Source organism: Carcharhinus amblyrhynchos, chromosome 13, assembly GCF_965287045.1.
Source record: "Carcharhinus amblyrhynchos chromosome 13, sCarAmb.v2.hapA, whole genome shotgun sequence".
Lineage (NCBI taxonomy): Eukaryota > Metazoa > Chordata > Chondrichthyes > Carcharhiniformes > Carcharhinidae > Carcharhinus > Carcharhinus amblyrhynchos.
Genome location: NC_137336.1, coordinates 13,672,613 through 13,686,852, shown reverse-complemented (window position 1 = coordinate 13,686,852; position 14,240 = coordinate 13,672,613). Strand labels below are relative to the sequence as shown.

Below are 14,240 nucleotides of genomic sequence, written 5' to 3'. Positions count from 1 at the left end.
AAATGGCCTAGAAATTTATTCAGTTGTATTCAACTGCTACAATAGAATAAAAGTGGATTAACCTTCCAACATTGATCTAGGTGCTAGAAATAACAATGGCAAACCCAGCCCTGTCACTGCAAAGTCCTTCTTCCTAACATCTGGGGGTTATGCGCCAAGTTTGGGAGAGTTGCCTCAAAGATTAGTCAAGCACAACCTGATATAGCCATACTCACAGAATCATATCTTACAGGGAATGTCCCAGACACCACCATCATCATGTCCTGTGTCACTGGAAGGACAGACCCAGCAGAGGTGGTAGCACTTGATATACATTCAGGAGGGAGTTACCCTGGGAATCCTGAACATTGATTTTGGACCCCCTGAAGTCTCTTGGCACCAGGTCAAACATGGGCAAGGAAACCTCTTGCTGATTACCACATACCATCTTCCCTCAACTGATAAATCAGTGTTCCTCCATGTTAAACATCACTTGGAGGAAGTACTGAGGTCGGCAAGGGCAGAGAATTTTGTCTGGGTGGGGTCTTCAATGTCCATCACCAAGAATGACTCACCTATGACCAAGCTGGCTGAGTCCTAAAAGACATTGCTGCTAGGCTGGGATTGTGGGAGGTGGTGAGGGAATTAACAAGAGGAAAAAGCTTACTTGAAGTCGCCCTAGCCAACCTGCCTGCCACGTATGCATCTGTCCATGACAGTATCCGTACTAGGTTGGAATACGTTTTGAAGTAAAACAGAGAAGACCAGAGACAAGTCCCCCAGTGATCTGATTTTATCATTTTATTCATTCATCCTAACACAGTAAACAGTTGGACCCCGACTTCCCCCAATCACTTTGAGTCATACAAAAAAATTAAAACAAATTCAATAACATTAAGATTTTTAAAAAGTTAATAAAACCACTCTGTATTTAAAGAAAATATCTGCAATGAAAACACCAGAAGTAAAAAGGCAAATTAAATCAACCATCAGTAATGTTTTGCAATTGCAACGACCCAAGCAAATTTATGATTCAGTAGGGAAAATATATTTCCCCTCCTTGATCTTTGGAGTGAAACCGGTAAAAGCTGCATTGAAAAAAATTACAAAGGCAATTTTGTGCTTCTTTGTGGTTCCAATGCAAATCTGTCTGATTGCCACAATGAGAAACAATTGACATTGGTTTCAGGCTTTTAAAGGGATCAAGATGAATTATGCAGCTTTTGAAGGATAAAAATTATAAACCTAGTTATGTCTATTGGTTTCTGTAGATTTCAGTCCACTTACATGGGAGGTAGAAAAGGAAATTTATAACTACGTTGTCACATGGTGTCTAAGTGAAGCTTCATAAACATGAGTGCAGGGAGATATCCGAATTATTAAAACATCAAAAGAATTGAGGCTTAAAACTGTCTTAGTGAAGCCCTTTTTAACTGGAGGAATCACTAGAATTCTTCTCCATAAGCAGAATCGATTTTGTTTTCAGCATTTTTTCTTTTAAAGTTATTGTGCCCATTTTAACCATCCCTTCTAAGCCAAGAATGAACTACATTGAATTGAGGATTCTTATCACCATCTTGTCAAGGGATGGTCAATTGATGCTAGCCTTGTCAGTGATGCTCACGTCCTATGAAAAAACAGTAACTGACCAGTTTGCCAACTGGTTTATACAGGATTTATGCTCCACAAGAGCCTCTATCTACCTCTCTTCATGTTACACTTCAGTGTATTCTTCTCTTTCTCCCTCATGTGTTTAACCGGCTTCCCCATAAATATACCTATGCTATTTAACTCAATTATTCCTTGTGGTAATGAGTTCTACACTCTAATTACTGTTTGGGCACAAGGGCTAGGAAGTCTGGAAAGGTGGTTAACATGGTGATTTAGTCAAATTTATCATCAGGACACATTTGATTTTCTCCATCACTACTTTAGACACAAATCTTGTTCTGCGAATGTTTAATTCTACAGGTTTGAGATAGCCTCTGTGTGCTTTTGTTGCTGGATGTTGGGTCAAGTACCAAGGAAATAGGGAACTGTACCAAAATACACTGGGTGGATTTCTCCAAATGGGTTGGATGATGGGAGAAGGAGAGGGGATATGCCGTGTTGTCCAGAAATCGGTTTCGTGCAGGTGTGAATTGACAATGGGGTCTTTTGCTGGTGACTGCCATGGTAGGGTTGGAAAATCTGCCAGAGGGTGGCATGAACCTCATTTTCATCCTGTTAATGAGTTGCAGATGAAGGCCTGAGTCCATATACCAGATTCTCAATGATGCTGGTGAGAAGCATGTCTGGAGTTCAGGATGGAGGCTACCCACAACCATAGAACACCACAGCAGTGGGTTGGCGAGCATCTGCAGGTGGACCTTCCAGATTAGTTCTCCTGGAGAAGGTCCATATTCCAGCCTCAGAATGTTCCTGGAGATCCATCCTTGTTGTCATGATATCCATCTTCCGATCTCAGAGATCTAACTTCTTCAATAGTGGGTCAGTGATGTTGATGACTTTTCAATGGATACAATGATTTTCTATGTGCCATCCAGCTCTGTCCCACCATTGAATACGGTGTGAAGTACCTGGATAAGTGATTACTGAGATCAGAGCAGGAAGGTTTGGCATATTTGCCAACTGATCACCTCAGTGAGAAGCACTCCAGGTTCTTGTGCCTGCCATTGCACTAAATCTCAGACCGGAAGAATGCCTCCCTGTGTCTAAAGTTGTATTCTTTTCGCAGCATAAGCCTATGATGAACTTGCTCAAAATTATTGATCAAGTTGGAGCGATTGACATTCTTCTACCAAATTATTCAGGTTAATATTTTCAGCACGGCACGTTTCTTTTTTTTCGTTTGCTCTTTGGATGTGGGAAACACTGACAAAGCTGAATGCATTGCCTATTGCTCCTGGTTACCCTGAGAAGGTGGCAATGGGCCCACTTCTTAGGTTGCTACATATAAGCCTCTGAACCACGACTCTCTTTCAGTGCAATGGAGTCACTCAGGGAAACAATTAAGACTGTCACTAATAGTAACCACCTGCCTTGCCTTGGCAGGACTGGAAGATCTTACGATGGGGAGGGCCAGAAAATTTGTTTGCAAGTTATGCTTATTGCAACTTAATAGTGATTTAGGTGGCTTGGTAATTAAAGGGAGAATGTCCACATCTGAAATTTATCAAAATGATGAGCAGAATATGAAAAAAATTATAATCTGATGCTGAAAAAGGAATGGAAGTCTGCTGAAGAGTTTCTCAAAGTCAAAATGGTAATAAGGAAAACCTCATGTAAATGGGAAAGTGAAGTCAGAAAGGGCAAGCAATTTTCATATAAACATCCTCCTTAACTGGAGTGTTTCAGTAACATTTTGTTCTTTGGGTGTGGAAATGACATGGATTGTTCTGGAAAAGTGTTACTGAAATGTGAAGAATTGGAAAAGCATGGAGCTGTATCCATGTGGAGAAATTATGGGTCCAAACTGCACATTTTTCTCTAATCCAATTCATAAGACAGTGGGACAAAAGGATGAATGAATGCTCTGATATTTTCATCCATTTCTTGCTGTAAAGTGAAAGGATTGCAGTCTTCTCCCAGACGGCATCACATGAGTGTTCTGCTCAAATGTCATTTACATGGAATTTGCTCTACGTACGGAGTGACCAACTGAAAATATTACAAGAAGGGATTTTTAAAATTGAATACCACAGTTGGCCTAGTTTTTGGGAGGTGGGGGCGAGATGAACCAAAAAAATCAATGGAATGAAAATATCATCAATGATCTGATCAGAGTGGAATGCATGAGATGATGGGTACTTGAAGGGGAAATATCAAATGCTGACTGTTTGCTTGTCCTGATAAAAGAAGGGAAGGGTATAAACAGGGTTGACGGCATGGTTCACAAAATCAATCCACTTCTGTCAATCCACACGGTCTCTTGAACTCTTGTCCTCTCTCATGTATCCATTTGTTGGAAACTGTGAATGAAACAAAACAACAATTAATGAGAGGTTACAGATCTGCAACACATCATCTAGTGTAAGATTTGTAACTTGTAATCAATCTTCATATATCCCTTCCAGAAAATGAAAAGACATTAATCATGACTCTTTCATATTTCCTTCATTCCATGTTTTACTTCATCACTGTGACCATTTTTATTTTTGCTGCTTACACAGGATGAAAAGAGAGAAAGTTGTTGAATATAAAAGCAAAATAATGCAGATGCTGGAATCTCAAACAGAAACAGAAAATGCTGGAAAATCTCAGCAGGTCTGAAATCATCTGTGGGGAGAGAAAAGAGTCAGCATTTCGAGTCCAGATGACCTTTCATCACGAAGGATCATCTAGACTCGAAATGTTGGCTCTATTCTCTCCCAGAGAAAGTTGTTTCCTGAAATAAGCAGGTAAGTGACTGGAAACCAGGATTCCTGGCTGTTTTGTTCCTTATCCATTTGTGAAACTTAAATATCAATGGGTTGTTTTTACAATCTAATGTTAACATGAATGTCAATTCATCGCAGATGCTCCTTATTTCTCACTACAAGGCAATGAGATCTGTTTTTGGATGTGTCCCATTTATCACCAAACACTCCCTTTATCCAATAAAGACACAGATTCACGCAAGTAATGAAGTATCTTTGTTGCGAAGTTAACACTAGTACCGAGGGGTCCTTGAAGCAATGTGACAATTTGGGTATGGTGGTGGAGTGAAAAAGTTACTGGGCTAATAATCCACAGATCAAATCTCACCCTGGTGAATTAACAAGTTATATTCATCTTAAAAAAAATCTGAAATTAAAAGCTCATACTAAAAATCATACTTTAGGGAAGTAAACAGGTCTATTTAGTCTTGTCTACTTTTGCCACTTAACTGCCCTGGAAATGGCTTACCAAGGTCCTCAGTTCTGTCAAACTAGAAATGGGCAATAAATGCTCACATCCAGAGAATGAATTGTTCCTTTAGTTTTTAGGGCGGCACAGTAGCATAGTAGTTAGCACTGTTGCTTCATAGCTCCAGGGACCTGGGTTCGATTCCCGGCTTGGGTCATTGTCTGTGTGGAGTTTGCACATTCTCCTCGTGTTTGCGTGGGCCTCCTCCAGGTGCTCCGGTTTCCTCCCACAGTCCAAAGATGTGCAGGTTAGGTTGAGAGGCCATGCTAAAATTGTCCTGAGATGTGTAGGTTAGAGGGATTAGCGGATAAATATGTATGGATATAGGGGTAGGCCCCGGGTGGGATTGTGGTCGGTGCAGACTTGATGGGCCGAATGGCCTCTTTCTGTGCTGTAGGGTTTCTATGTTTCTTGCATGGAGCACACTAGTTTTTCACCTGTCAGGATAGGGTTAAAATCCAACAGCATAACAGCACTGTGGGTGTGTGAACTCCACATGGTCTCTGGCAGTCCAAAACAACTCACCGTACCTTCTCAAGGGCAATTAGGGAAGGGCATAAATGTAGGTCTAAACAGTGGTGCCCCATCTTCCATTATTAAATTTTAAAATATCAGCTGCCAAGTTCAACTGGTGATGAAACTAGACAGTTCAAATGGCGCTCTTAATTGGAAAGTGCTCATAAACAGGAAAAACAGTGTCAGTCTTATTCAGAGAGGATAATTGGTATGAGAAGTGGATAAGAAAAATAGATTGATGGAGTCAAAATTGTTCTCTTAAACAATGGCACATTGATTGGTTTTTGAGAGTGTGGGGAGCTTTATTCTGAATTTGGGCTTTCCTATACTTGTCTTGGGAGTGTTTGACATTTTCATTGAATGCCAAAGTTGGCGGAAAAAATCTAATTGCATGACTGAACACAGGCCTGTCTCATCTGAACATGACCATCAATAAACTTACCCAAAATAAACTGTTAAAAATAGATCTTGTCCACAAAAGAACATGCCACGTTTTGATAAAACCAGGAAGCAAATACATACAGCTCTCTTCATTCACTTTACACATGAACCACAATAAATAAATAAGCACATGGCTATCAACAGCAGGACATGGTGTAGGCACTTACCCCATTTACTTCCTACTAATACTGGACAGGCTGCATGCCGTGTTCTATAATCACCTTCTCCACTTTTAAAAAGGTTATACCAGAAGACTGATGTGCCCTGAAAATGAAAAAAGATACTTAAATTGAGCCTTTAAAATCATAATGCATTAGACTGACATTTGTTTTGTAGGAAGCTGTCTTGTATTTTTTATCCAGAATTAGAATTAAAGAGTTTAGAATCGTTTCCAATTCCCTTTATGCCAGGAAATTGTTGGAACAATATTTGCTTTTAAAATTTGGAAAGGCATTGCATTGTTTGGACATTTGAAAGCTGACGTGTGTTACAACTCCAGCTGCTGTTACTGTTGGACGGAGGATTCCAGAGCAGAATTCTGGCTCAAAAGATTGTAACGTTTACTTTTTTTTAGAAAATGTGGAGGAACAGAGTCACAAGACTGCTAATTAGTTTAAACAACAGGAAAAATTATTTATTGAAAACAAAAAGTTTGAGTATGACACAATACTTCTTTGCTCCTCCTTAGCTTCACACATGTACACAGATTTCAAGGAGATGGCCACATTCTGAAACCAAATAGCTGATGCCATTCCATTGATCACCTGTGAATTTCTTCTCGCAGATCCCCCCCATGACTGTCACGAGTGTTTCCAAATTCCACTCCCCAAAAGGTCACACTTTAAAATCTTCTTTCAAACAATGCTTTCCATTAGCTGTTTTCTTTAAGAATCCAGTCTAGGGTTTTCCAACTATCTTTTCAAACAAAGTCTCCACTCTGTTTTTAACAAGGAATCCAGCACTAGGTTTTCCACCTTTCCTTTCAGGCTTCCTTTATCTTGAATTGCAGCATGCATCCAAAATTCTACAAAAACTCAGGTGCACAATCCCCAACAGAATATTATTGCTTCAGACACTCAAAATAAGGACACCAAATCCTGCGATTGCTCAATATATGTGGCTTGTCTGTAGTCAACCTTATCAGTTCTTCTCTTCCTAGGTCTGCCTTTGACTTCCATAAACAATATCTTGTTTAAAAATGTACTTCCTCTTTCATCCTTTTTAACTTGGCAATATTCTTCGAGTTTCTTTTCCATTCCCTGGTTTCTAGAACTAACTGTCCTTTAGTTCCCCTGGAACTTGCTTTTGTGATCTTACTTCACTGTATGGCTTCACTGCTTCTAGGAGGAATGTGAGAGCTGCTTTCTCTTTCACTGCCAGCTCCAACTGCTATAAATCCAGCTAAAACTAAAACCCTTCCCACCCTAAAGGTGGCCCTGGTTACTGAGCAATGACTTAATGCTTCTCTCAGCGTGTTTATTTTTCATGCTGTAACATTCTCCAAGCACAACAGAAACAACAGTTTGAAATAAAACCAAACCTCCACATATACAAACGTATTTGTCTAGCATGAATCTAACCCTTCATACCACAGCAACACTAAATTAAATTCACTTAAATCTGTATCTTATTTCTATAATTCATCAATACAAATATAAATCCCTTAAAACTACCTCTTTTCCTGACACCTGGAATTTATTTTTTAAAAAGTCATAGGCCGCAGTTCTCTGGCCTTTACACCCCACTCATGCCAGTGAGAATTTGGCAATCAGCCAAATCTCCGTTTACTGCAGAGGGATCGGAGAATCCCAGCTGCGGGCGAAGTCAGAAAATCAGCCCATAAGTTTATCTTCGACTTTCAACAGCATATGTCTGCATGGGTTTCCTGAAGGTGCTCCAGTTTCCTCCCACTGTCTGAAAGACGTGCTGGTTGGGTGCATTGGCCGTGCCAAATTTTCCCTCAATGTACCCAAACAGGCACCTGAGTGTGGTGACTAGAGGATTTTCACAATAACTTCATTGCAGTGGTAATGTAAGCCAACTTATGACACTCATAAATAAACTTTAACATAATAACTTTTCCAGAAACTGTATTACTTCAGTGAACTGACGAGCACGGACCTTGAGGGGGGTAAAGGTGTTTGCTTATTTGAACTGAAATTAACTTAATTGATGGGGAAAAAAAAACTCCATTCAAGGAAAAGGCCCTGGTGGTTTACTGGAAATCACTGACTTAGACGAGCTTCAAGTTTTGAACTAGTTTTATGAATTCAGTTAGGAATAAACTGAGAAGTAGAAAATCTGCCTAGCTTGCGTGTTTTTTGCATTGCCTGAAATACAGTATCTAGCTAGGAATCCTCAGCTCAGTAAAACTGTCTGTATTTGGAAACCTGAGAGGCTGAGACAAGTTGGCTGTGTTCTCCAGCTCTATTATCCTCCATGCCAAATTTGGAGAGAACCTGCAGACACTTACTTGGACTAGTGACCTGGCTCCACATGCGGGAGCACCAGATTGAAATAATCAAAACACCAGAAATGTCACCTTTTTTATAAAGTTTTTTTTCTCCAATTGCCCATCTCTGCAAAGAGCCTCATTTAATTGTTCTTTTTATGTATGTGTGTATGTATGTGCTGGTAAATTCGAAAAGAGATAGAAAATTACAATTTCAGATTACAAATTGCGTGTTAACCAAAAAGCCACTTCAGAAGCTTTGTTTCATAATAAATAAATCATTCTGAGTTTATTGAAAAAGCCTGGTTAATATATTTTATTCCGAGTCTAATAACACTGAAGGTAACTAATTGGTAAATTAAACTCTTAAACTAATGGTGCACTCTTTTGAGTAGTGGAGCTAGAAAGGCCGCACACTCCTCTCATCCCAGTTATAATAAAATGGAATACATTTTTGATTGAACAAAGATTTAATTTCATCAAAAAATATGTCCTGCTCTATAATGATCGGGATGAGAGAAGTATGTTCAGCTTTTTCATGGGTTGTGAGCATCGCTGTCAAAGCCAAGATTGTCCTCATCCTTAATTGCCTTCAAGAAGATGGTGGTGAGCCACCTTCTTGAACAGCTGCAGTCCATCTAGTACTGGTACAGCCACAATGTTGTTGGCGAATTCCAGGATTTTGACCCAACGACAGTGAAAGAGTGGTGATATATTTCTAAGTCATGATGGTGTGTGAACTTGCACGTGGTGATGCTCGCATGCATTTACTGCCCTTGTCCTTTCAGGTGCTACAAGTTGTGGGTTTGGAAGGTGCTGTTGAAGAAGCCTTGGTGACTTGCTGCAGTGTATTTTGTATATATTACACACCATTGCCACTGTGCACCGGCAGTGGAGGGAGTGATTGGTTAAGGTGGTGGATTGGGTGCCGATCAAGCAGGTTTCCTTGCCTTGGATGGTGTCCAACTTCTTGAATGCTGTTGGAGCTGCACTTGTCCAGGTAAGTAGAGAATATTCCATCACACTCCTGACTTGTGCCTTGTTGTGCACTCAAGCGTACTCATTTGATATTGCTAGGAACAAAACTAGAATCTAATCGAGGCAATGAAAGAGGTGACAGAATATTTCCTTAATATATAGACCACAGTAGCATGAGTGTATAACCTTATCTGGTGTTTGGATTCAAACCTAGTCCAGTCACTAGAACTGTGAGTTTTCTGTGGGATGGCCAGTATAGCACAACCTGCTAAAAGCCAGACTTTGCACCCATGAGTTGGTTTCAAACATGGTCACCAGAACAAGGGGAGGATATTCAGCCCCTGGAACTGTTCTGCCATGAAACAAGGTAAAGTTGATCTGTGCCTCAATTCAATTTACCCTCTTTTGTATCATATCCCTTATCAAATTGCAGATTTCCACTCCCCTAGGTTTAAAAAGGTTTTATTCCTGTTAGTTAATAATTATGATCAAATTCCATCACCTGACTCAGACTATCTAGTGGCTTTTCTTCCAAAATTCTCAATTACAAAGTGAAACAAGCATTGTTTTTTTTAATCACTTTGTAGATTTAATATTTAAAGTATTAAAGGAAACTTGCCATTCCTGCAGTATTTTTTCTTAATCTCTGCGTGAGCTTATAATTTTGGGGGTAGTGAGTGGATCTGAAGTTATACTAACATTGCAGATCCTGGACTACCTAACCTTAGGTATCTGCAGAGACCCAGTTCTGACAGGTGAGATATATCAGGAGGTGGGGACATTTCAGAAGAACTAATTTAATGACAGGTTTAGGCATAGTAATAGCACTGAGGAAAACCATTGACTTTTGCTAATGAAGGAAGAATAAATAATTGTAACCAGGTAAATCTCCCACAGTTTCAACAGGACACTTACCCATTCACTTCACACAGATACAGAAAACAAACAATTAATTAGCAATGCAAAGCTTGTGTAACAGTTACCTTCTTTGGATATATGGCAGCACCAAAGTCAGGAAATACTGTGGCTCCTCCTGCAGGAACATCACTCATCTGGTTCAGAGAATTGCAAACAGATTTGTAAATATTGTGCCAAATGACTGATTCGAGAAGCTGCTTTCATGTTAAATGAATGCAGCTGAAGCTATGGAAATCTTGATTTAGAACTGTTACGTTAAAAGCATGCGGCTGATGCAACATAACCCAGCAATTACAGAGACTGAAGCTGCACACAGTTAACATCGTGATAAGTAACACGTATAAAACAATAAATAGACAGCATAGCTTGGCAAATGACCAAGAGAATGCAGTACAAACTTCTGCCTAGGACTCTCACATCATAGAAAGGCTCTAATTTTTTGTTTGAATCTCTGATGGAGACTCACAGCTATCACTACCCCAACTTTCTCTGTCAGATTTTAACTGATCTGAAGTGCTTTTTAATTTTTTTTTGTTAAATCTAGGTATGTGTCCTTCTATTCCTCTTTGGTATTTCTCCGTCACAGCTCCATCGCCCTTGACTTCACCTGGTTGCAACACCTGTGGCTGAGAAATTGGCTATGGGTGCCACTGCATGTCGAGTTTTGTCCTGGCCTTGTGGGGTAACAGAGAAACATACAATAACGGCTCAGCAATGAACCTATTATGTCACGAAGTGGGTAGGTGCCTGGCTTCTACACCGCAGAGCCACACAGCAGCACAGTTATGCTTGAGAGTTTAGTGCAGGCAAGGCCAAACCTCCATCACCCACACCTAGGTGTTAGTGGTTTCAGGTCTGGCATCATCCCAAATTATTCTTTTTACTTCATTAAGACTTTTTTGTTAACCCTCTTCCTAGGGCACGGAGTCCCTGCTGGAGATAGTTCCCAGGGCACCTGCAGGTATCTTGCACATCTCTACTCTTCGTGTGAATGTCTGGACAGCAAATATGACCACTGCCAAAGTCACTGCCGTCACGAAATGAGCACGTGTGTGTGCTAGCAGGGCTCACTGGATTGTGTTTGTAAACCCAAATCAGCTATTCCCTCCCAAAGCCTAGAAATTTTAGCCTAAAGACAATAAGGTTAAATTACAGATTTGTGAATTTGGAATTGGAACATGGACTCAGTGAATTATAAGTTCTCAGTTACTGACGTATTAAATACTGGTTCCATATATATGGTCCTTGCCACTAAATGGCACACTGACCTTTGGCATGAGTTCAGACAGATTGAGTGAACATTTGGAAACTCGACAAACCAGGCCACAGTAAGGAAGGGTGGTTGGCCTTTGGCCAGTGCTTGGTTTAGTTCTGCTCAATAGGTCCTGTAGCCAGGAAAGAGAACCCTTCTCCCAACGGTTCATATCGGTATCCAAAAAAATGACATACCCCAAAATCCTAACCTTACCCACTCTGCCATTCCCAGCACAAGGTTCTGTCTGAAGAAAAGTGCTGATTCTCTTACTTTCCAACAAGAAACACAAGAAGTTTATTGATATTTGCTATGATCTGCACTACATGGATCTGAAAGTACTGTATGCTGTTACTCAAAACTTATAGGCTTTGTTGAATTCCATAAAAAAGCCTTTTAAAAATGAATTCAATGAGTATTTACTTTGAGACATTTGAGATCAGATGTTATAAACATAAAGTATTTCTAAAATGCTGCATTCAAAAAAAAATGAAACAAGAAACAGTTAATGGATGTTGCAAATTTTGACACTGGACAGCCAACAGGACAGATAGTGAACACTGAGACATCAACAGAGCTATAGACATTACACAAAGAACTCAACGTTTAACAAAAAGCATGACATAAAGAAATAACTTTCTGAGTGCTGAAGCAACATTGCAGTAAACACCCCTGAACAGCAGTGAGTTAAAAAAATGTCCATTCCTCTTAATGGTTGGACAAGCCACCATAAGGGAAACTATTGGAATATATTCAGCAATGAAAGACAGTCATGATACACAACACCTGATTTCAGTACCTGCACAAATGACCTGCATCAAAGGAAGGCCACATTAACCTAGCATTTACCCTGTGCATTTTACACTAACAGTTGTTGGGCATGATTTCCTGAAAGTTTTGCACATATCACAACACTTTAAAAAAGTATATAAATCTGCACGATTCTACATAAAAATTACAACACAGAAAGAAAAGTCTGTTTTGACATTTCCCCTCCATATGAATAAGAAACATTTTTTAAATAAAGAAGGTACACAGTATCAAAAGATTGAAACACTTTGTAAAGCACAAGGTAAAGCCAGCATCAGAGTCTTTTTAAGTTAGTTACTCACTACAGGTTGCGATATATGTAGGTTGGGGTGCGTGCTGTCCCTTTAAGAGTGCAGATGAGATGACCCCGGAATCAGTCTAGGACTGACTGAAACTGGGGAGAACTGAAATAATCTGCTCCCTTGTTCAGTTCTACAGGCCTACATCATAGTTGTTTTATACATTATAAACAAGACACAGACATAATAACTGGCGATGAGGATGAGTCATGACCCACAAACTGTGTACAATGGTCATATTTTGAGGGGGGGGGGGAGATTGAACCTTTAAAAGTTTTAAAGTTTATTTCTTAGTCACAAATAAAGCTTACATTAACACTGGAAGTTACTGTGAAATTCCGCTCCCTGCCCCCATCCCCAGATTTTGGAAACAACGTGGGACGGGCCAATAGAGGAAGGTAGACAAATCTGTCAAAACATGCGCAGTTAAATTGGAAAGCTTTTTCATGACACTACTGAGGAGAAACTAGGATGCATCCAAGGCAACCAAGAGGGATGAGGAGAAAAGTTACTAGTCATTTTTGATTCTGGATTCAACCACCAATGAGATAAAAACTCAAAAATAGCCCATCCCAGATATTTAGACCTATAAAACCCAAAAGAGATATCAGTGAATAAGAAAGTTTGGCTCCAATAAAACCAAGTTGCTTCGATTTTGAAGGCCGAGTTACGGACCTCGGGTGGGCTAGTTCATAAATCCTTACTGTTGCAGTGCACGTTAATGATCCTTTCTCTGACCCTATTCCAATTTGCATGCATTATATTTCTGTGAGATGCCTTGAGATACCTTCTTACATTAAAGGCCCTATATAAATGAAAGTTGTTGTTTTACAAGGCAAATCACAGGATACATATGTTCTGGTTCCTCTTCAAATCGTATCTGAACTAAATGAATTAGTCATGACTTTGTAACAGTGCACAATGTAATGATGGGTCTGATTTTTACTCAAAATGCTTTGAGTGAGCTGAGGTTGGGTCCTATCTCTCTGTGAAAATGTATGTCAACAACTTGACCTTTAGTCCCCCTCTCCTTCCTTTATACTGGAGGTCAGTCCTATAAAGAGGATTCTTTGAGCTGACCAGATGGCAGGTACTACCCAATGCACTAACCTATCATTCTCTCTCTGATGCTGGCTTTTCAATGTGCATTTTCAGTTATTTTTGTACTCCAGCTACTGCTGTTTGCTGTTTTTTTTAAATTCCATTGCTGCAGTATCAATTCAGCACAAAGATAATGAGATGCAAAATTTTTTTTTTGAAAAAAGGATTAAACATGTTGGATATAAGAATTCCCAGGCACTAATGCATACACATGCAATGAGAAAAATTATCAAATTATATCATACATGTTATCTTGCACGTTATCATAAACTCCAGCAAAATCATGCAAAATTAGAGTTAAAAACCTTAAAGGAGGGTACACAAGGCTCAAATGCCTGCTGAATACAGCTGACACAATCATTGGTCACCAATTCCTACATGCCTTTTACCCCACTTGCTTCAATGGATCTGAATTTCTGCCACTTCCATTCAGGTTTGTTTTTCAATCTCTTCTCCACCTGCCATTTGACTTGTCTACAATCACCTTAACTGCTCTCTCATTGGGGACGATAAGCTTATACCATCACTAAATTCCCTAAGTAACTCCCCCAGCATTCACCTACCTCTCCTCAGCAATGCTAACAGGCTGATGACACTTTGGTGGCCT

General features: G+C 39.8%; 1 protein-coding gene across 8 annotated transcripts in view; it reads right to left on the bottom strand.

Annotated features, from left to right (window-relative positions):
- Positions 1-762: 762 nt before the first annotated feature.
- The window catches only part of LOC145351723 (prolyl 4-hydroxylase subunit alpha-2-like), an 84,858-nt gene continuing 71,380 nt past the window's right edge, over positions 763-14,240 (bottom strand). For 6 of the 8 annotated variants that reach the window (XM_080201307.1, XM_080201309.1, XM_080201306.1 and 3 more), the window contains 3 exons: positions 10,237-10,305; positions 5,991-6,087; positions 763-3,950 (listed from right to left, as the gene is read on the bottom strand). In XM_080201307.1, the coding sequence (XP_080057433.1) occupies positions 3,880-3,950; positions 5,991-6,087; positions 10,237-10,305 (237 nt within the window). In that variant the 3' untranslated portion in view covers positions 763-3,879. The remainder of the gene's footprint in view (positions 3,951-5,990; positions 6,088-10,236; positions 10,306-14,240) is intronic. The other 2 variants (XM_080201311.1, XM_080201312.1) reach the window with 1 other exon arrangement.